The following is a 24,022-nucleotide window of genomic DNA, read 5'->3' on the forward strand; positions in this document are numbered from 1 at the left end:
TTCTTCTTTGTGCTGAGAACAGTTAAGATTTAGTCTCTTAGCAACTTTAAAGTTTATAGTACGATATTGTTAACTATAATCACTATGTTGTACGTTAGATTCCCAGAACTTTTTATCTACTAGTTTTAAGTTTGTACCCTTAAACAACATGCCCCCAATCCCTCCACACCAGCCGACAGCAGAACCGATCACTTTGTACTGAAACAACAATAAGAACAACAAATAAAGGTGAAAAAGAACAAATAAAACTGGTCAGGATCCCCAAGTTTAAAAGGATCATTTCACTATGTCAATAATTTCTATACAGCTTCATAAAATTTTTATTTAGAAAAGAATTTTTAATAGAAAAGGGGAGCATTCTACACATCACCTTGAAACCCATGTTACAGTAGCATTTTGACCCGCTTGGCATAGCTTTCTTCCACTCTCTTCTTTCTTTTCAGTCTTTGCAATACCTGTACCTGCCAGTCTCCAGGTGCCCCTAGTTACAGGTCAGCTCCACACAGAAGGGGAGGAGCTACTTCCCGGGGTCTGTTCCCAGAATCACAGCCCCACATCCCAGTGACAAACAGTGCTGCCCACCTGGGGACCTAAGAGGACCCTGCCCACTTTGTTGTGTGCCCTGTGAGTGCTCAGTCCAACAGGATGGCTGGTGGACAGGTGAAATGTTTGTCTGTGATTGGATTCAGTCTTATCTGCCTTAAAATGGTGAGTTCACCATTCCGACCTACCTGCAATGATTTAGGGGGAAAAAAGATAACATTCAATATCTTTCTCTTTTATTGAGGGCCTCAGGGGTGGGGAGATGGAAATCAAAATACTTTGGAGGCATACCAAGATTGTATATGTTTGTGTGTTTGAAATTTAATGCAATTTACTAGTGAAAGAAAACAAGAATATCATTATGTTTTAAGAACAAAGATTTCTGAAAAATCCATCAGCAGCTACTGACTTAGTTCAATAGGCAGATTCAGGGAGAAAAATGAAACAGTAATGTGATCTCTCTCCATCCTCTCAATTTTATTTAGGATTGCTTTGTGGTAGATTTGAGTGCTGGAAAATCATTTGTGCAAATAAATACTGTGTGTGGATTGGAAGATTGCTCACATTATGTATAAACATGTTGTGCTAAGTATATTACTGCTCTGATTTAGGTTTTACATTTCCCCAAATGGTGTTTTTCTTTATGGTTCTAATATTCTAAACTTTCCTTTTTCCAGGTTGCTTCAACAAAAACAGGTAACATTCTCTGAAATGCAAGTTTACCCTCCCCATATTTGATTTTAATTTCCATTGTTAATTCCTGGGCTACCCTGAAATATAAAGGCTATACCAGGAAAAATATTCAACATTTTCTGAGCACTCACACTATGAGTGTAACTGGTAAGACAAATACATGGATCAAAATTTAAAGATACATCCTCATAAGATATTCTTCTTGAGTACTGAGATGTATAGAGTCATGCAGTCATAGATTTTTCTCAAACATGGTTAACCATTAGTAAAGTATTACAATGATCATCATTCTAGTCAAAGAAACAAAATTTTAGTGAAGAGACTAATTTATATAACTTTTCTTATTTATCTTCTAAGGAATTAGAGGAGAAAACTAGAAACAGTTTTGATCAAAATTCTCTAATAAAAGATGCTCTAATAAAAGATTCTCTAATAAAAAGATTAGATTCTCTAATAAAAAAGATTTTATACTTCTAATATTGCAGCCTTAAAATATAAACAATGAAAGCCCAGAGCTGGAAAAAGGCTTTCTTTTAAGAGATTTTATCACCATTTTTCTTGAATAAATGACTGAAGGCAAGGCTAATTTCTCTACAGGCCTCTCCTGGCTCATACATTCTAGAAATTTAAGTCCCTAGAATGGAAACTTATGTTCAATGGAATTTAGATTACCTGAAGGAACCATATAATATCAATTATATCACCAATAAACTCTCTTACTAATTCAGCACAAATAAGAACAAATATTATTTATTGTTTTGTATATACCACAGAAAAGGAAATGTAAATAAGGCAATTAAAATGTTTGATATAGATTTTTGGCTGAGCCATAAAATCTGTGCTTATACAATAGGTTTTTAAAAATTATTATTTCATGCTTTATTCTTACTCACTTATTCTTGAGACACCTTCAGGATTGACCAGGAAGCTGTGAGAAGGACTATTTGGCCATAAACAAAGTGATTTTTAAAAAATCAGTGGCCCTTCGATTGGACAAAATCTAGTTCTGCTGTCTCTTAGAGGGTCCCAGGACCACAGGACACACTGAGCCCTCAGAACAGGCCTCTTTTTAGTCCCACGTTACCCACACTATTTGAGAGAGAGAATGGGGCAGACTGATATACTGGTGATGCTGTTAATTGATTCATCCTGTCTTTTCAATAGATGTGATGTGTTTTATTGATACTGTATAGGAGGTTTCATTTGGGGTGTGTGTATTCTGATTCTTTTTGGGCTCTGACATCGGCTGTTTATCTGTGTCTGGCCACTGGGACCACATGGGCTAATTTAGATCTCTGAGTTGGTAGAATGCACAGATGCTGTGAATCAAAGCGTTTCATTTTTGACTAATCAGAGTGGTTGATTGCAAATCTAGGGAATAAATTTTTCTCTTTCATCAGTGCATTAAGCGGGCCAAATACAGAACAAAGAAAGAGTGAAGAACCGCTGCTAATTTATGAAGACTTACACGTCCTGCTCAATCTTCTCATCTCTTTAAGGGAAACATAGTACAGAGGTGTTGATCTTTTTTCATTGCTGTTACTGGTCAGATCCTGCTCTAGAACCATGTGTAAACAGGCAATCTGTCTCTCCAGCCTGTGCTTACCCCAGAGTCTCCATAATCCCACCTTCCCTGGCAGCACCCCCTCCATGGCAGTGCCATGCAGTCTGGCTTTTCCAAACCCCAAAATTGCTTGTTGTGGTTCACACACACACACACACACACACACACACACACACACACACACACTAACCCTTCCTACCTTTCAATGTGCCCTTACATTCACTATTTTACTTAATCTTTACCATCTTAAGATGTAAGTATTTTACATTTCAAAGTAAACTCAAAGATGTAGGAATTATTAATATTCCATATACTCAAGGAAGAAAACTGAGACTAGAAGAGGTTAAATCACCTGTACGTGTTCATAGACAGAAGTAAATGGCAGAGCTAGGGCTCAAACCCAGCATTCTGAAATCCAAATCCTTTGCTATTTTCCCATCATGAAACCCCACGTTCCATCCTGCTGATACTGGCTTCATGTACTACTATGCTGGGCAAATGTGCCCCTCCCAGCTCAATCCAATACGACAAATTTTGTGGAGTCCTCAGGCCCCTTGACAGGCCTGTGGGGAGATAGCCGGTGTCATGCCAGCCTTTTAGATGCCTTTCAAGCCACTCCATGAAGGCACTGTCATGACAATGTCTAGTTTGGTTGTCATTTGTCCAGGAAATTAGTCCATTCCAATGAGCAGGACTGGTTAACAGGAGATAAGATGAACAATGGGGACAAGGGAAGCAGCAGGGATTGAGAGACACCGCAAAGTTAGAGGAAAGAAGGTATTAACAGAGAACAAATAACTGGGGGAGCAGAAAAGGGATGAGTGTGTAGGAGGGATAAATGTGAGACCCCTGCAGGGGCTTTCTATCCTACAACAGGGAGGGGACATAGGCGCTTCCCGCAGAGTCAGCTTCTGCTGGCAAATGGCTAAGATGAGCCCCTGCAACTTTTCCCCGGCATTTATAACCATCATAGTTTTCTTTTGATGGCAAAGGAGACAGTCCTGGGTGATGTTCAAGGAACGTCTGGCCAGTGCACAGTGGACTCTTTGTTCATTGTTGCAGCGTGGTTATTTCTGAGATGCTGCCAAAGCCAACTTTCTGGGCTATGGGTACAGAAAGAGAAGTTGTCTGTGTCACGCACATGGGGTTTTTCAGGTTGGGTTCTGTTGGAGGGAGGGAGTTGATACTGGCAAATCACACATTTGGACAGTATTTATTTCTCCTCTTTGCCCTAGAGTTTTGTTTTGCACTTTAGTTTTGAACTTGGCATATAGTGATTTTACCCAGCAAATGCAGTACATTAAATATAAAAGACCAATTGCCAGCTTCAAACCTAAAACCCAGATATTTTTGTTTGACCTTTTCTTCTACTTGGACCTCCTACACCCAGGGCATTTTTGAGTCCATGGAGTTTTGCAGAGTAGTAAATCTGATTACCATGTTGTATCTTCAACCCCATGCCCAAAGTATAGGAATGCCTTGTGTAAACTCATGATATAAGCATTCACGGCCTCCTGGGAAACCACGGCCAGGCCCAGGTGAGGAGGGACCCCGGCATGTCATTCTTAGGCTGGGACAGATGTTTTGATAGAGAAGGAGAGAATAAAGTTTATTTTTATTTTATATAGAAGAATCTGAAAATTGTTACACTCTGATAATATTAAAGACAGTACGCTCAATTATGAAGCAAAGAACTCAATTCTCCCCCTTCCTCCATTAGATTAAATGTCACTTGGAAAATGTGCAAAGTGCATACGTGGAAATCACAGCCTCAACAGAGGTGGGGGATGGAGGTGGACCCTTGCTGGAGACGTCGCATAGAGGTGGGGCAGGGAGGGGAGACCTGTGACAAAGCCTGCCTGGGGATTCACAGAACGCCAGACTGGAGTAGCCTCCAGAATGGAAGCCGTCAGTTACTCTCTCCCTCCCCTCAGAGTTCTTCTCCCAAATCACTCCTTACTCTTAGTTAACTCTTTTAAAAGTACAAAAATGCAAATTATCCCAGAGGCAACCGGGAAAAACCTCTTTGAGGTCCCATTCCTGAATGAGAAGTTTGAGCTTTCTTGCTCTCTTCTGGAGAGTAGCTTTGCCTTTCTTTTCCTCTGTTTTTTTTTTTTGTTTGTTTGTTTGTTTCCTGATCTGGAAAACAAGGGCAAGGTTTATGTCTGAAGGATGACATGAGAATGACTTAGTTTGAAAGTAAAATGATGAAAGAAGTAATCCTTATAGGTACCCTAGCAAATGTACACCTTCAAAATCTCTTTCAGCTCCCAAAATACCCACTATCGATCAGGCATATTCAAAAATCAGCAACAGTATCACTGTGGAATGGGCTACAGTGCCAGGGGCCACCGGTTACCTCCTCACGGCCAGAGACGGGAACGCTGTCATTGAAACCGTGGTGGCCAGTTCCCCAGGCACTGTGACGGGCCTAAAGGCTGCAACCTTGTACCTGATCACCATCAGATCCGTCAGTCCTGCTGGCAGAAGCCAGGCATCGCCTCCAAAACAGGCAAAGACAGGTAGCTGGATGCTCATCCTCTGTTGAGCAATTGCTTGTGACCTGGATCAATTATACTGAGGATGCATATGCATGATGTAATTTTGTGTCATGTGAATGTCTATGATTCAAGGCCCAGAAGTGAAAGCCACCAAGTGACTTTTTTTTTGGAATTCAAATGTCTGTGGAGGAGGTGGTATGTAAATTCCAGATGCTTTGGAAAATAAAACCCATTTCTGGGCATCTTTAAAAGCATCCGTGCTTTTAAATCTCTGAAAAAGGGATTTCTGTTTCATTTTGTTTGTTTGTTTGTTTTATAAATTTATTGATTTATTTTTGGCTGCATTGAGTCTTTGTTGCTGCGTGCAGGCTTTCTCTAGTTGCGGAGAGCGTGGGCTGCTCTTTGTTGCGGTGAGCAGGCTACTCATTGCGGTGGCTTCTCGTTGCAGAGCATGGGCACTAGCGTGTGCGGGCTTCCATAGTTGTGGCACATGGGCTCAGTAGTTGTGGCTCACAGGCTCTAGAGTGCAGGCTCAGTAGTTGTGGCACACGGGCTTAGTTGCTCCACAGCATGTGGGATCTTCCTGGACCAGGGATCGAACCTGTGTCCCCTGAATTGGCAGGCAGATTCCCAACCACTGCACCACCAGGGAAGCCCAGGTATTTCTGTTTTTAACCTCAATTATCAATAAAGACCATGTGGAATAAAGAACACATAGAAGCGATTTTGCTGCACTTTGACTTGTTTGAAATAAACTATTTAGAGTTTGTCATCAGCATGACAAATTGATTTGATAAAGTTGTACCTCAGCATATTTCTGAAAGGTTGCGTGCATGTTAAAATAGTATAAACTATCATTCCCCCCATTGATTTATATTATGATTACAGGGAGGTTTTATCTAATTTCTTACCAATTTCCAGTTGAAGGTATGCCTAATATTAGAATTTCTCTGTTCCCCCTTCCTCTGCTGAGTGATCAGCATTAATGTGTCATTAATACACATTTAAATAACATTGTTTAATGGAACTCTGCCATGAATCCTATTGCAAAGCAAATAATTTTTTCATAATATGGATAATCAACCTCAAATTACCTATTCCTAAATTTGAATTAGCCTCTCTTGCACTTTCATAACACAAATGCACAGGTTTTTGTCTTTGTAGTGCTGGCTGCACCAATTCTACAAGTAAGCTCTCCAAGTCCAGACTCTATTCTTGTGCAGTGGGAAACCGTATATATGGCAACTGGATTTTCTGTGTCCATTATGCGAGCTAATGGTTTGGGGAGAATATGGAAAGAAAATACCACCAACACCTCCTTGACATTCACCAGTTTAGACGCTGGGACTCTCTACACCATAAAGGCCTATGCGTGGAATGCCAGCGGAACACCTGGGGATGACTCCACCTGCAATCAGAGAACAGGTAAGGACTTCGCAGCTCAGTCCCAACCTTCTCCTTTTTGATTAATGAGAAAGGCTGTGCACTGCAGTCACTGAGGGCAGCGTTAAGTGATAAGTACAGAGCAGCTGGCAGCAGCTATTTAAATTTATTATGAGCTTATTTATAGTGTCTTGATAATTCCTCCTCGGTGGTTTAAATGCTTATGGCATGTGTAAAGAAATGCTGCTCAGAGCGCACAGAGCATGGCACCCCCCCCAAAGCCAACTTATTTTCACCTTACATGTTCAATATCACACAGCAGGAGATAATTCTTATTAGGTTTACCAGTCACCTCTTGTCCCTTCATAGGTTCAGACCAAGAGTAGAGACAAAAGGAATTGGACCAAACAAGAATTTATTCAACAGACATTTAATGAGTGTATCCCAACTTTCAGCTGGCATTGCTCTAGAGGCACAGCAAGAAAAAAAACAAACTTCCTGTTATGGCACTTTGTGCTGTGGTGGGAATCAATATTTCAGATATATTTCCCAAAGTCCTCAGTGTGGGCCTGAGGTCAACGAGGGGCTTCCTACCACCTCTCCTCCTGCTATAGGCTGAGAAGCTGATGCATGGTGTGTGTTCTCACAATCCCCATTGCAGGGATACCTGACCAGGGTATCCTACTGCATGATAACTAGATGCCCAAACTGAGCTGCTGCTCTGAGCCAAAAGAATGAGATGGAGAGAGAGGGAAGGAGAGAGATTTTTCCTTCTCTTGAGGCAGAGTGAGTCATCCTCTGACAATATGGCCTAGTAGATGCTGGACTCACCAACCAGTGATTAGCTGTTTCATCTCTTGGGGAGAACCAAGGAGAAAGTGGAAAGAAACCAGAAATGTTCTCTCCAACAGTTCCTACTTTGGAGGGGAGTGGAAGCCCCATTGTCTATAGGCCGAAGCAGAAATGTAGGGAGAAGTGAAGGGTTTGCCTTTTATATTACTTCTCCAGGTAGAAATCAGAGCAAGGTGGCCCTAAGGTGATTCATGATGGGCCTGGTGAGTCAGGATGTCTATGACAAACCAGTGTCTCTGGGCCTCTTCCAAGACATTCACTCATTCTTTCTCTCCACAAACATTTATTGAGGGCCTCAAGCTGTTTTAGGAGGATAAGCCTGAGGAAAGGAAGGCATATTTCTAAGAATGCAGAGGAAATCATTTTGGAGATGCTAAAAACCTGCCTTCCTGTGTGACCATCATACTTGATACTTTCCTTTTTTCCCTTTGATTTAGAATAGAAAGTCTGCTCGTCTGTAAGCAGCTGTGACCTAAAAGCTCTTATATGTCTTAGCGTGTGTCAAAAGTAAAGAAGGAATGTTGTTGAAACTCATCTGTTTAACTTTATCAATCTATAAGAGAATATTTGACCTACCACTTGATAACATACCCACATGACCCTCTTAGCCCTTCACATTTATAATTTCATTTAATTATTTGTATCACTTATCAAATTGTACGTTCACTCATTCATTTATTCAAGATGTTTACTTAGTACCTATATGTGCTAGGATCTGTTTTACAGATGAGAAAAATAAATAAATAAATAACAAAAAGATTAAATAACATAGCTGAAGTCATATAGCTAGTTATGAGTTTGCATAGTTAATGGGAGATGTGTTACCAGTTCTCAGGTACCCTAAATCCCAATTTTATGCTTTGTACACTTGCAAGTATCATATGATTGGAGTACTCCATCCTCCAAGCTCTGCAATATTGTTAGGTCAAATCTTACTTGGGTTCTTGAGGTTACTGCAAAAATCTTAATTGTTTCTCAAAAATGTAGGTCCTCGTGCTCCTGCCAACATTCAAGTCTCTTTTGATAGCGGTTCTCTGAAGGCATCTGTTTCATGGGCACCGACAGAAGGAGCTTTCAACTATACCGTGATGGCTTTGAGTGACTCTTCCAGGCTGAGCTGTAGTACGACTTTCAGTTCCTGCACCATCTCCTCTCTCCAGTGTGGAACCAAGTACCTGATTTCAGTTTTAGCAACTAATGATGCCGGATCTAGCAGATCAATTTCAGCAGTGACCCTGAAAACTGGTATGCAAACAAGAGTGAGATCACTGGGGGGTTGGTAAGCCAAAGTGACTACCATTAGGGAAACAAATAATCACATGACAATGTTCCAGAACACTCTAGAACAAGCAAAAATGAAAGCCTGGTCTAAATGAAAGTGTTGAGTTGTACTTTCTGATGAGTTTGAATAATGTTGATAGTGAAACCAGATCTCGTGCATTGGAAAAAACACTGAAAATTAGGAAACCTGGTTCCTATTCCTTTCACTAATTAGTTTATTTTCTTTTGCATTTGTAAAGTTGTAAATATTCTAAGATCCAGTTTGAGTGTTACACAACTCTAGCTGTGCAGTACAGATAGTGGTCTCTTATTTACATCATGTTTCACAGACCTAGGCCTGGTGGGAGCTATTCTTTTAAGATAAAGATGGAATGTCTATAGTTTGGAATATGTGTTTAGATATCTTCCCACTTTCATTCTCATCAAAGAGATAAAGACATACATATGTGGAGGTCTATGCTTCAATTTAGAAATATCTGTGTGTTTTGGGGACGAGAACTAACATTTAGTGAAGAGCTACTATGCAAAGATGCAAAGAAAATCTCTTGCAGTACTCTCACAACTGTTTATTATTTATCATTTCCTAGTTGCTTGTGCACCTGGAAGGGTGACAATCCAAGAAGATCCCCCTGGCCACCTGTCTGTGGCTTGGTCCAACGTGCATCTGGGTGATTACTATGTGGCCTTTGTGAAGAATGACGATGGCTTGGAAGTACACTGCAACACCTCCCTCACCCAGTGCAATTTCTTATCTGAGTGTGGCTTCACTTACTTTATTAGTGTTTTTGCCTATAACAAGGCAGGACAGAGTCCTTTGGGTGATGTGTTTAATTATACCACAGGTGAGTTGCACTTGATGTTTGTAAAGGGAGTTGAGTTCTGAGTTCACTAAACTCAACAGCAGAATGGATCATCCATTGCACTTATTGACTTACCTAGACCACCTGGGAGCCATTCTAGGGCCAAGAATGGAAAGTGAATCTCTTCTTTCACATCCTTTCCAGACTAGGGAATTTGGACTTCGTGGACTCAAGCTTAATAAGAATGCAAGGTTTAGGGGTGAAAAGAAGGGAAAGAATGTTGTTACTCAAGCTTACTCTGAAAAGTTGAACCCTTCACCAAGATCTACTCAGTGTTCAGCCCTGTGCTGGAGGCTGAAGGGGAGGTGATCCTTAGGTCTCAGAGTTCACTCTTTCTGCAAGCCCAGAAAACAGGGATGCAATGGCAAAGATTCTACAAGGTGTGGAGGGCTTTGGAGTAGGACACCTGGGTTTAAGTCCTAACTTGACCACCAACTCATTCGCAAAATGGGAATAATGATGCCTACCTTGCTAAGTTCCTTAGTATCTGCTACTGCAAAATGGGACAAATAATAATGAGAACATGAATATGAAAAGGTCTTTGTATATGAGAAAAGCACAATGCAAATATTTTTATTAGCATCATTATTATTGTTACTATTATTCTCCACTAGGCTTGGGTCTTCAAAGGGCAGGGATTGTATTTTATTTATCTCTCATTCTGAATGCTTATCATAGTATGACTGGTATATGGGAGAAGCTCGATTTTTAAAGAATGAATGGAGTGAGTGACAAAATTAATTAACTATATTTACAAACAAGAATACTATAATATAATTATATAAATAACAATACTAGCTGGGATATAATATATTTTTAATATTTATTTATTTATTTATTTGGTTGCACCCGGTCTTAGTTGCAGCAGGAGGGCTCCTTAGTCGTGGCATGTGAACTCTTAGTTATGGCATTCTTGTGGGATCTAGTTCCCTGACCAGGGATCGAACCTCGGCCCCTACATTTTTACCAAGATGAAGGAATCAAATAATTGGTGCCTTTGGAATTTAGAGTCAGAGACTATCAGTAAGGTCTCAAGAGCACAGGAGTGTCTTCCAGAGGGACTGGCCTTGAACTGGATCTTTAAGGACGATGGAATGTAGGTGGGGCAAGAGTATTCCAGAGAAACCCCATGTGAGTTAGACACTTGTCAGAATTTGTCTGTGAGGTAGTGTAGGGCCTCTTCTAAAATCTGCTAATACAATGCTTCTTCCCCTCCTCCGCCCTCTAGTTTTATCTAGTTTAGTGTCTGGAAAGACGGATAGGATCTAAAGTTAAACTAAACATGATTTTGTCAGGCAGAAGAAGGGAACCGCATTCCAGTAGCACGAACACAATCTTTGAGGCATAGGGAAATAAAAGCGCGTGTGAGAATTGAGGGGTCTGGTGAGGCAGGGGATGGGGAGGGGCAGCTGGACATATTGACTGGGTAGAGCTTGTAATAACCTTGAATGTCATGCATAGAGAATTCATCCTCTAAGTAGTGGGTGTTAGGCCAGGACTGGAGCTGGACAGACCTGTAGGAGATTGTTGCAGTGACTTAGGAGGGTAGTGCAGAGGCTCTGGGCACAGAGACGCCAGGACTCAGTGCCACTCTGACAGCATGGCTCCTGTACTGACCTTCGCTCTCTCTCTGCTCCTGCTCTCAGCCCCGTGTTGTCCTGGTGACATTAACCCTGTGTTGGTGTCCAGTGACAGAGTAGAGATCGTCTGGTCTCCCGTCCGTGGTGCCGAACTTTATGAAACCAAGGCTGTAGATGGGTTCAGCGTGGTTGAATGCAATGACACTGTTCCGGCTTGCACCCTTTCTGCTCTAGAGTGTGACACCAAGTACAACATCACGGTGTTTTCCTTCAGTGAAGTCCGGGGCAGCAATACGTCATGTACTTCCCAATTTATAACCACAGGTATGATACAGAGAAGATTTCATTCACTGATTCTGAACGGCTCGCCCCACCTATGTCCCTCAGGAAGGGCATTCGGTAAAAAGGCTAACTGCCATTAGCCACCCTGTTGTGGTGACCTTGAGAGCCCCTGTCTTACTAAGGAGAGGCAGAAGAGAAGGTGGAAGAGGGAAAGAGGACAAAAAGGAAATAGAAGACCATGAGGAGAGTGGAAGGTTTTGCTAGAGATTACCTCAGCCATTCACTTCCTCCTACCTTTGGGGCGCCTGCCTGTATTCACACTCTGAAGGTTAAGACCACAAATGTTTGTCCTAATTACTTTCGCTATTGGAGTTCAAATGGCTCCTTAACATTTTCCAATTAGTCCGAAGCTATGGGAACCCAATACCATACGTCAACGTCAACAAGGTTTCCACACAAAGGCTGTATGAATTTTCCCTACATGCATGGTATGGTCGAAAGTAATGATCTCATTTGCGGGGGAAAGGTCAGTTTTAGACCAAATGGCATGTGTGATATTTTTGTTTTTTTGTTTTTTTTGTTTTGCGGTACGCAGGCCTCTCACTGTTGTGGCCTCTCCCGTTGCGGAGCACAGGCTCCGGATGCACAGGCTCAGCGACCATGGCTCACGGGCCCAGCCGCTCTGCGGCATGTGGGATCTTTCCGGACCGGGGCATGAACCCCCGTCCCCTGCATCGGCAGGCGGACTCTCAACCACTGCGCCACCAGGGAAGCCCACGTGTGATATTTTTGATTCTGACTGTTTCAATTCATAATCTAAAATCTCTTAGCTCCTTGCAGCCCTGAAATCAAAAATGTTTCGAAGGATGTCTTTTCCATGATTAACGTGTACTGGCGATCCACTAATGATGAGGCCACTTACACGGTGACTGCCCAGGGAGAGAAAGGGCTGTACCGGTGCAGCAGCACGGGAGAGTCCTGCACCTTGTGGGGCTTGCCCTGTGGCTCAGTGTTCTCCGTCACCGCTGTGGCTGAAACACCAGCAGGACGGAGCCTGCCCAGCTACAGTGTGCCCTTAGAAACGGGTATGTAGCAACCACAGCCTGAACCTCTACTTCAATGGGGTCCTTAGGAATTGTTTTAGGACATGAACTTTCTTATTTGATTTACCCTAAGTGTGATAGAAATACCTTAAACTCAGAGAGGCCTTTCAAAGAGCCCCAGTCTTAGAAAACTTTCACACACGTTCTTTAAAAGTATCATCTGAAGGCTCTAATATATTCAAATACCAACATCAAAGGAGGAATACATTGACTCTGCAAAAACATTTACTTGAATTCGTATTCCCCCGTGACACAATCTACCAAAACAACTAACAAGTGACGAAATGAGCTAGTTTATTGTTTATTTCTTTGGTTCAGCCCTTTCAAATCTTTCTCTACAAAATGCTTTCTGAGTTTCAGTTTCCTAATTGCTAGAAGGGGATAATGGCTTTATCGGGTGGCTGTGAATATTACGTTATTTATGCTGAAGAGCACTTAGAGTGCCTGATGCACAGTAAGAGCATGATAAACGAAAGCTGCTATTGCTTCATAGCATTGTGTGTGAATGAAATTTAGCAAATTACTTAAAGCCTTTGGACGTTATTTTCTCTTATATACAACGATAGATGGCACTTTAGACTAGATAAGTTGAAACGTAAAGAGCAGCAGAACAGAGACAATGCCAAATACGCAGGAAGATTCCAGATATTCTATATCCTGTATAATGGATCTTTGAAAAGTTGAGAATTGGTTGTGGTACTCTTAGGTGGCTAAGAATATTTTGAGCTTTTATATCAGCTATGTACTATGAAATGCATGAGAAAGGCAAAATACATTTCATTGCAAATGTAAGATATACTAGGAGAAAAGGTGAATGCAACCATTGCTTTAAAATTTGCAGTTGGAATTGTTAAAGTTGGAGAACAACAAAGGGTTTCTTTCTTATTCTGAAAAAAATTGGGGAGAATCTCACATTACCCACAGCCAGTCATTGCACTGCGTTCTTGGGGAAAGCACCTGCTATATACAGTGATGTTAAATGAGGGAATGAGATTTTACTTAACAAAAGACAATTTTTTTTTTTTTTTTTTTTTTTTTTTTTGCAGTACGCAGGCCTCTCACCGTTGTGGCCTCTCCTGTTGCGGAGCACAGGCCCCAGACGCGCAGGCTCAGCGGCCATGGCTCATGGGCCCAGCTGCTCCGCGGCATGTGGGATCCTCCCGGACCGGGACACGAACCCATGTCCCCTGCATTGGCAGGCGGACTCTCAACCACTGCGCCACCAGGGCTGCCCAACAAAAGAAAATTTTTAAAGTTTTTTTTAATTTATCTTTTTATTGAAGTATAGTTGAGGTACAATATTATAGAAGTTACAATATAGTGATTCACAATTTTTAAAGGTTATATTCCATTTATAGTTATTAAGGACGTTTTGATTAACAGTTGAAGGTTTGAGAAATTTAGGATATTGAATGAAACACAGGCAAAATACCATACTTGGTTAGTTTTCACAAATAACCCTCACTGAAAATAAATCCCCAGTTTTATCTCTTTCCTCATTTAAGTGCCGTGCTGTCCAGCCAGGCTGACAGTAACTCAGGTCACACAATCGGTAATCAACGTGAGCTGGACTGTTGGGACCGGCGCCCAAACCTATGTGACAGTTCTGGAGTCACACACTGGACAGTCTAAGTGTCACACCCATCAAAACCACTGTCTCCTGGGATGCATCACATGCGGCATCAATTACACAGTGGCATTAAAAGCAATTAGTGCCACTGGGTTGACTGCGGACTGTGGCTACCAAAGTTATTCCTCGAGTAAGTGAATTCTAACCTCTATCTCTAGAGTATCAACAGGGACTTTGACTATTATAGATCCAGACATAGCCTTTCCATCTCATTTTAAAAGATGCTGCATCTCCACCGAGCTTGCATGGTAAGTTCAGATTACTTTCTAAAATGTTTACAGTTTTCCTTTTGACTTAGGACCTCAAAGGTTCAGAGGCTTCTGTTAGTAGTTGGTGAATTAACTCGCCTGGTAACAAGGTTCAGGTGTACTTTTTCTGAAAGAAGGATAGGTTTTTATATGACCCAGCTACCTGCAGCACAGAGTAACTCAGTCTGGCAGAGTTTTCAGAAAGCATTTAGATCACACATTCTATTTGGCTTCAATGTTTCTTTCTTCTTCTTCTTATGCTACTACCTCACTCTTCTAAACCACTCCAGCTTCTTCTGTGGTTTCTTATTTCAACAGGTTAACAGAGCACAGTATTGCATCTTGTTCTTCACAAAGACCAAGCCACTAGGAAATAGCGGGAGAAGTAGGGAGTGGTACAGGGTTAGCAAATAAGATTTCTCTGGTGTGATTCTAGTCCACTGAAGTGGCTGCTTGGAGAACTGTTTTGAAAAAATCTTCTAAGGATGCTTCTCAGGCTTAATGGGAGAGAGTACGATGACCAGTTAGCTGTATCTGCCCCAAGGCATGGGGTGGGAGAGTTGAAATATAATTTTGGCATCCCAAAGGTAATAGAGTGAGTCTTCAACTAGGAGTTTAAAGACCTGGCTTCTTAAGCTGAACTGCGTTATCTTATTCTCTGATTCCATTTCCTCATTGGTAAGAGAAATAGGAATGATCATGATATGAAAGCAATTAAAATGTGCTACACATGCATAAGCTGGATTATCATTCCTTTTGGCCCATTAGCTTTCATTAGGTTTGCTGCCTAATTTCTCACCTTGATATCCAGTTCTGGAAATATGGCCCATTGCTTACCTTCACACCTAAAAAACCTTTTTTTTTTTAAAAAAAAAAAAGAATAAAGTCTATCTGTAACTGAATTTTTTTATTATTATACAATAACATTTTTATGTTAGTTACTGAGGAATCCACCATTTGACACCTAATATGTGGCCTGCTCAAGGTATTCAGGAAAAGAGAAAGGAAATGTACCCAGTCAGCTAACATGGATGAAGAGTGGCCAGCGACAGGCATCATGCTACTCAGCTCAGCAAAATAGGTCTTTTCAGTTAATGCTGAATGCACTTAATTATATTTAAATTGAATCCCACTAAAATCATATGAAAATAGGGCATTATGAGGGATCTTCACAAGAATTCTGTGCATTTGACTCATAAAGTTTGAGTCACATACAATACACATCTGCCAAGCGTGGACTTTTGGCCTCACCATTGTTCTCTATTAAAAACTCATGCCCCACCTCACCCTCACACATGGATTTCTAATCATGTGACCCACCACAGAAGGAACTTGAATACTCCCTCAAATCTGGCTCTAATCATTTATTATTGAGTAGGTTACTTATGTTGTTTCCCCATAGTAACAAAGGCCAGGATTGTGGTGATGGTGGAATAGTGATGTATTTGTTTTTGTTTGTTTTATCCTTCAGGTTCCTGCTGCCCTTTGGGGGTGAAATTATATAGGCTGGGCCCTAATGGCATCCGGATCTACTGGCAGGCCTCCAGGGGCGCTGCCAATTACAGCACTGACCTCTATGGTTCCAAAGGCATTTTCACGTGTGCCCCAAGCACTGGCCTCAGTTTCTGCGATATCACCGAGATACCCTGCGGGGATGTATATACCGTGATGGTCTCCCCAGTTGCTGAGACAGGACTGAAGCTTACTTTCTGTCCAAAAAAAATATATTCAGGTAGGGCAAATTATGACCCTTTATTTAAAACTAGCCCTCAACTCAATCTGTGAATTAAGACTCAGAAAAATCACACTATTTGCTATGTAGGAAGGTCAAAGAGGGCATGATATTTTGTACATCCTGCAGGCAGATTCTGGCTACTGCGGACCCCAAGCTTCTTTGGAATTGTGATGCTTTATTATTACTTGATTTGGAGACACTCCTCTCATCCCTCTCTCTCTTTTCTCCTTCAGAAAAAGGACCAGATGCTTGCTGCTTAAACAGTAAAGCAGATTTAACATGATTTTCTGCTTTGAGATTTGGGGATAGGTTTGTAACATAGTGTTAGAGATAATGACAAACAACCTGAATGTTTGAAATAAGAGACTTGAACCTTTATTTGCACAGATTCAGACTTATGACTGAGGGAGAGTTGGAGGATCAGAAAAAAACAAATTTATAAATCATAAGCTAGGTTTGGAAATATGAGTGGGCAGACAGTCTGTGATCACAAAATGCACGAATGTCAGCCACTGCCATCTCACCAGAGCTGGCAGAAAAACATTAGCAATTCTCCTGCTCTGTATTCCAACACGTTCTGCTACCTTGCCCAGGGCATAGTCATGTATTTTTCATATATTTCTAAAATAAAATAAAATGAAGAGATGATGAAGCCCTATAACTTTGCAGGTCAACACAAGAAGAGGAATAAATATTGGCTCAGAAATTTACTAATAACCAGAATCTAAAATTTCCAATTATGGGTTGGTGACAAGAAGGTTCAAGATGGCTCCTGGTGATGGAACCAGGCCAGGTCCTCTTCAGGGGGTGTTCTTGCTGTCCTTGGTTGTCATGCTCTGATTCCTTGCTTTTTCATTATCTTGTCCAGAGGACAAGCTGGTCCAAAGCATGGCCCTATGGGAGGGGCCAGGAATAGGTCGTTGGGCTGAGGATGAGCTCTTAGGAAGAAGAGCCTATAGATCAACAACAATACTTCACTATATTTGCATAATGTTTTGAAATTTATCAAGCATTTTCATATTCAATATTTCACTGAATGCTCAAAATAACTCTATGAGGTAGGTTCAACAGATTTTATTATCTCCAATATATAAATGAGCAAACTGAGACTCAGAGGCTCCCAAATCTCTACCTACAACCCCTCTCTTCTTCTGACCCCTAAATCCATATGGAAATGTGTTATCTCTACTTAGAGATATGACCCAGGCATTTCAACTCCTCAGGGCCAAAAGGAATTTCTGATCTTCTGCAGTTTTTGATCTCCTGTCATCCTTGTTTCAAGTACTCAAGCTGAAAACCCAGGAGTCAGCTTCCCTCTCCCTCACCCTCCATGTTTTAGTAGTCTCCCAGCCCTGTCCTGTTCACTCCATGATGGTTTCTAAATCCAACTTCTTCTCCTCATTCCTATAGCTACTTCAATATTTCAGGATCTTACTACCTCTCCCCTATGCTACTACACCAGTCCTGTCCTCCTGCCCTCTTGCCAGTCTTCATACTATTGCTAGAGTTGTCATTCTAGGACACTGACCCAACTGTCTTTCTTTCATGCTTCAAAATCCTCAGAAATTTTCTATTGCCCCATAGAATAAAATTCAATCCTCTGAGCATGGCATTTAAGGTCCTTTACAATCTGTCCCCCATCTGTCTTTCTACACTTGCACTATCCAATAGAAACTTTTTTTTTTTTTTTTTTGCGGTACGCAGGCCTCTCACTGCTGTGGCCTCTCCCATTGCGGAGCACAGGCTCCGGACGCGCAGGCCCAGCGGCCATGGCTCACGGGCCCAGCCGCTCCGCGGCATGTGGGATCTTCCCAGACCAGGGCACGAACTCGTGTCCCCTGCATCGGCAGGCAGACTCTCAACCACTGTGCCACCAGGGAAGCCCTATCCAATAACGCAAGTTTAAAAATTTTTAATTTCCTAGTAGCCATGTTAAAAAGGTAAAAAGAAATAGGTGCAATTAATTTAATAGTATATTTATATATATATATTTTTATATAGTTAATTTTAATCCAAAGTATTCTACTTTTCAACATGGAATCAATATAAAAAATTTATATATCAATATAAAAACTTTATATATTTTTTCTATACTAAGTCTTCAAAATCTTGTCTGCATTTATTTAATACAGCACATCTCAGTTCAGAATAGCCACATTTGGAATGCTCATAGCTACATGTGGTAAGTGGCTACTGTATTGGATAGTACAATTCTAGGTTCATTCCACAACATCTCTCCTGAGAAGACTCCATTCTCTAGTCTAGTCACATGGGACAATTCACACACATCTGCCCTTGCCACACACACATACCATGGCACATCATGTTTCTGAGGTAATGCAGTACTCCTCTCTTTGCCTGGATTTCCACCCCACCTCAACCAAGGGAACTCCACCAGCCCAAACTCCCCCTCCTCTCTGAAGTCTTCTCCAGTTCTCATAGTCTGAGTTCATCTCCCTCCTTTATGACTCCACCTCACTCTTATCATCTTCACCACACCATATTACTGTGAGTTGAATGTGTGTTATTTCTGCTAAATGGTAATCTCTTGGACTCTCAGTACTTTGCATGTAACTGTTGCCCAATACATTTTAAATTTTAAAAGGAATGAATAAAAGAGTGTATGTGTTTGTCTATGATTATACAGCCAGTAAGTGAGTGATGGAAGTCTTTGTTCTTTCTCCTACTTCATACTCACAATTCAACCCTTAGAGAGTCATTCCTCTGATAGTTTGTTAGTTGGAACTCTAATACCTTTGGTGGGGTGTTATCTCAAGCCTGTAGCCATTTCACTTTAGTAAAGGTTGGGTGTCTAGACTCAAGTTAAGGAATCTACCTTTGCTCTGTCTCCCTAGTAAAAACCATGCATCTGGGGGAAGGTTTTTGGTTTTGTTTTTTGGTGTGTGTGTGTGTTTTTTCTCCAATATCAATGATGCCTTAATCCTGTAATTAGGGTGATACTGTAAATAATAATAATGACTAATATTTATTGAGTGCTGTGTGCCAGACACTATTCTAAGGGCTTTACATGTATTAACTCAGTTGACCCTTATAACAACCCTATGAGGTTATTTTTTTTTTAATTAATTTATTTATTTGGCTGCATTCGGTCTTCGTTGCTGTGTGTGGGCTTTCTCTAGTTGCGGCAAGCAGGGGTTACTCTTTGTTGCGGTGCGCAGGATTCTCATTACGGTGGCTTCTCTTGTTGCGGAGCATGGGCTCTAGGTGCGCGGGCTTCAGTAGTTGTAGCTCGTGGGCTCTAGAGCACAGGCTCAGTAGTTGTGGCGCACGGGTTTAGTTGCTCCGCGGCATGTGGGATCTTCCCGGACCAGCGCTTGAACCCGTGTCCCCTGCACTGGCAGGCGGATTCTTAACCACTGTGCCACCAGGGAAGTCCGAGGCTGGCATTCTTATTCTTACCACTTAACAGATAAACTGAGGCACAGAAAAGTCGAGTAACTTGTCCAAGTTCATACTGTTAGCACGTATCTCCTTCTCTTATCCCCTAAACTGATTCTTACTCATTCTTTTGTTCACTTTCCTATTATTCTTTCTTAAATTATATCTTCACCATCTCAAATACATCAATAAATATATTTTAAATGCTTGTGTTTTTATTTATTACAGTAACCTGCTCTGGAAGTACACTTGGAATGGGTAAGTCATTTTTCTCATGGATACAATAGAAAGGAATTTTTTTGTTGCTCTTTAAGGTGACTTAAGTCAGGATCAAAGCTGACTCTTCAGGGACTTCCCTGGTGGCTCAATGGGTAAGACTCTGCACTCCCAATGCAGGGAGCCCAGGTTTGATCCCTGGTGGGGGAACTGGATCCTGCGTGCATGCCACAATGAAGTCCGCATGCTGCAACAAAGATCCTGTGTGCCACAACTAAGACCTGGTGCAGCCAAAATAAATAAAAATAAATTTAAAAAAACAACAACAAAGGCTCATGCAGCCCTAATATTAAAAAGAAAGCTGACTTCAATTAGAAAGGCAAATGCTTTCTTTCTGTGATGCGAGGGGTCCTTGCTCTCCTCTCACATAACATTTTCTCCCCTATTAGATTGTCTCCCCTCAGATTCCACCAGTGGAGATGAACTCCTTTGGATTCTGAAATTTTTTCAGTATTCCAGGGTCCCACAGGAAAATGTAAATATGTTTCAGAGAGGCAGCCGCTTCATCCCTCACTTCAGATAGTGGTTTCCAACCCTGCTATACACTGAGTCACTTTGAGAGCTTAAGAGTAATTGATGCCTGGGCTTTATCCCCCCAAAATCTGATTTAATTGGTTTGGGGTAAAGTCTGGGCATCAGGGTTTCTAAAAGCTCTTTGGGTGATTCTAAAGTGTAGCCAAAGCTAAGAACTGCTGCTTTAGAGCAGACCTTCTCAAACCTTATTGTGCATCCGAATCACCTGGGGCCTTGTTAAAACCAGATTCTGATTTGGTAGGTGTAGGAAAGATCTGAGACTTTGCACTACAAACAAGGTCCAGGTGATGCAGGTGACGCCAATACTGCTGGTCTGACCTCACTATTTTTTTTTAATTAATTAATTTTTGACTGCATTGGGTCTTCGTTGCTGCACATGAGCTTTCTCTAGTTGTGGTGAGCGGGGGCTACTCTTCATTTCGGTGCACGGGCTTCTCATTGCAGTGGCTTCTCTTGTTGCAGAGCATGGGCTCTAGGCGCCGGACTTCAGTAGCTGTGGCACGTGGGCTCAGTAGTTGTGGCTCAGGGGCTTAATTGCTCTGTGGCATGTGGGATCTTCCCAGACCAGAGCTCGAACCTGTGTCCCCTGCATTGGCAGGTGGATTCTTAACCACTGCACCACCAGGGAAGTCCCTAACCTCACTTTAGTAGTCAGCTGTTGGAATCTGTCAACAGCCTGCAGAGAGCTAGGATGTCTGCTTCCAGTTTGTATGGGTGGACATGGCCAGCAGAGGAAAAGGGGTGCTGAAAGGGCAGCTGGAGTAAAGATAACCCTCACTGCCACTCAGGTGTTCTCATGGCTGATCCTGTCTAGGCTATTCGGGGTGCCCTACAGAGGCTACTCTTGGCTGGGGCCACGGAGATGACCACACAGAGCTGTGTGTGCTGACCCAGTAAGTAGCATGTACTGCTTCACGAGGAATTTTCTAGGAGGCCTGCTTGATTTGGGGTCGTGGGAAAACCCCCAGGGAATATTATCAACCCCAAAGTACAGACGGGACACGTAAACACACATACACATACACACAATCAGACATGGCTGACTTCAGAGAGTGTGGGTGGAAATGAAGCCTTCCTACCAGTAAAGCCCACCAGACAGCCTCCCAGCCTGGGCCAGCTCCCCTCCGAAACTTCCTTCCACTGGCAGGACACATGCTTCTCTGTGCTGCCTGTTCTCTATTTCCTCTCCCAGTCTACTACTTCTCTGAGCACAGCAGGACTCATGCTTTCTAATTCTTGCCCCACCTGCAGGTCTGAAATAAGAATAATCCCTATTAATTTTTAAAGAGTTTCTGTTTCCAGTGACTACAGGGAAACAGACCTGGCTTATTAAAAACAAACTGTGTTAGCATACAGGTTTTGTTTTTCTCTTTTTGATTTCACTTTGTTATACAGCAGAAACTAACACAACACTGTAAAGCAATTATACTCCAATAAAGATGTTTAAAAAAAAACTGTGAGGAAAGTTCTAAATTATAAAAAATTACTTTAAAAAACTCCCAAAGGGGGCTTCCCTGGTGGCGCAGTGGTTGAGAGTCCGCCTGCCAATGCAGGGGACGCAGGTTCGTGCCCCGGTCTGGGAGGATCCCACATGCCGCAGAGCGGCTGGGCCCATGAGCCATGGCTGCTGAGCCTGCGCGTCTGGAGCCTGTGCTCTGCAACAGGAGAGGCCACAACAGTGAGAGGCCCGCGCACCGCAAAAAAAAAAAAAAAAACCTCCCAAAGTACTAATGACCGTAAGCCCTGGTCTTCAGTGAAATGTACATGGGCCTGGGTCTGCATTCTTGGAAACTATTTCCAGTATTATGGCCATTTTAAATCAGTGTTTCCCCTGAGCCATAGAGGGGTAGTAGAAGTGTCTTGGGGGCCCCTAAGAGGTGAGGAGTGGTGTATTGTATTCTGGTCTTCCCTAAGATTTTGTTTTGTTGTTGTTGTTGGCCGCGCCATATGGCATGTGGGATCTTAGTTCCCCAACCAGGGATTGAACCCGTGCCTCCTGCATTGGGAGCACAGAGTCCTAACCACTGGACCGCCAGGGAAGTCCCTTCCCTAAGATTTTGTTAGAGAAAGAGACACAATACTTTTTTTAAAAAAATGCTTGAAAACCATCACTCTTAGACCTTGCTATTCATCAGCATCACCAGAAGACTTGTTCAAAACGAACAATCTTAGGCCCCACCCAGATTTACTAAATCCCCAGATGATTCACATGCATGTTCAAGTTTGAGGATCACTGCTTAGACAGTAGTGTTCAAACTCTGGTGTGCATCAGAATCTCTTGGAGAGCTAATAAAGGATGTAGAGAACCAGGCCTGCTGACGTGGGTAAGACCTGGGCCTTCGTGTTTCTGTCAGGTTCCCAGGTGATTCTGACTCTCCAAGTTTGAGAAGCACTGCTCTAGGTCACTACCCTCCCCTTCCTCTGTCCCTCTGGGCTGGCCCTGATCATTGCTTCTCCCTTCCTTAGCAATTTCAATCTTCAACCTGAAGAGATCTGACCCTCTCTTTAAGGAGATCCTTGTAGAAATCCTGCAAGACTCTCAAAAAATGAGTATTTAGGGGCTTCCCTGGTGGTACAGTGGTTGAGAGTCCGCCTGCCAATGCAGGGGACACGGGTTCGTGGCCTGGTCCGGGAGGATCCCACATGCCGCAGAGCGGCTGGGCCCGTGAGCCATGGCCGCTGAGCCTGCGTGTCCGGAGCCTGTGCTCCGCAACAGGAGAGGCCACAACAGTGAGAGGCCCGCGTACCACACACACACACACACACACACACACACACAAATGAGTATTTGGGGGCCTCTACATCATACAGAATTCACTGTATTAAGGGAGAGATTCTAAATTGCTTCCAATTTCAGCATTTCTCCTCTCTATACACAGGACTAGTCAGATTAGGTCCCTGGCTGACATGGGGCCTCCAGATATGCTAAGGGAAGCCTTGGGAATCTTTCTGTCTAAGACTTTTGGTCTTGTTTTACTCTTGGATTATTCTAGAGCTTTTCAACAGCATGAATGGATTTTTTTAAAGAGACAGATCTGGGTTCAAATCCGACCACTATCCCTTACCCTGAGGCAACTTGCTTCAATTCTAAGTATAGGTTTCCTCATCTGAAAATTGGAAAAAACTCCTCATAAGATGTTATGAAGATGAAAGGAGATATAAATTGTTGGACACAATGACAGGCCCAAAGTAAGCTCAATTAATAAAAGGCCTGGGGGTGGAGAGGAAAGTTCTTTGTCCTGGGTCAGTAATCTGAGCTCAAAGAGACTCTTGGGGAGGATTCATTTCATCAAGCAGGAGAGAGAACACCCTGCTTAGTTAGAACCTGCTGGTCAGTTTCTTCTTGCCCTTTGAACAGTTCAGATTCTCTTAATTTTCTGTTTATTTGCTGTGAAGTGCTGCAAAAATAGCATTTCAAATCAAAATGGTAATCTGAACCTCAGAGACATTTAAGGGCTTTTTAATTTAAGAAAATGTCTTCAAATTTAATGCATTTCGTGGCTTCTTCCCTTCTTTACCTTTTCAGTGATTTACAGAGGGAAGAGAAATGCGGAGTGA

General features: G+C 42.2%; 1 protein-coding gene across 1 annotated transcript; it reads left to right on the plus strand.

The window, feature by feature from the left end:
* The first annotated feature begins 645 nt into the window (after window positions 1-645).
* On the plus strand, window positions 646-24,022 carry FNDC7 (fibronectin type III domain containing 7). Its single transcript, XM_060086019.1, has 12 exons — window positions 646-708; window positions 1,221-1,239; window positions 5,068-5,322; window positions 6,466-6,726; window positions 8,524-8,781; window positions 9,405-9,659; window positions 11,324-11,581; window positions 12,370-12,624; window positions 14,148-14,402; window positions 15,992-16,252; window positions 19,883-19,912; window positions 23,991-24,022. The coding sequence occupies exons 1-12, from the start codon at window positions 646-648 to the stop codon at window positions 24,020-24,022; spliced, it is 2,202 nt and encodes a 733-aa protein (XP_059942002.1).

Source organism: Mesoplodon densirostris, chromosome 2, assembly GCF_025265405.1.
Source record: "Mesoplodon densirostris isolate mMesDen1 chromosome 2, mMesDen1 primary haplotype, whole genome shotgun sequence".
In the NCBI taxonomy this organism is placed as follows: domain Eukaryota; kingdom Metazoa; phylum Chordata; class Mammalia; order Artiodactyla; family Ziphiidae; genus Mesoplodon; species Mesoplodon densirostris.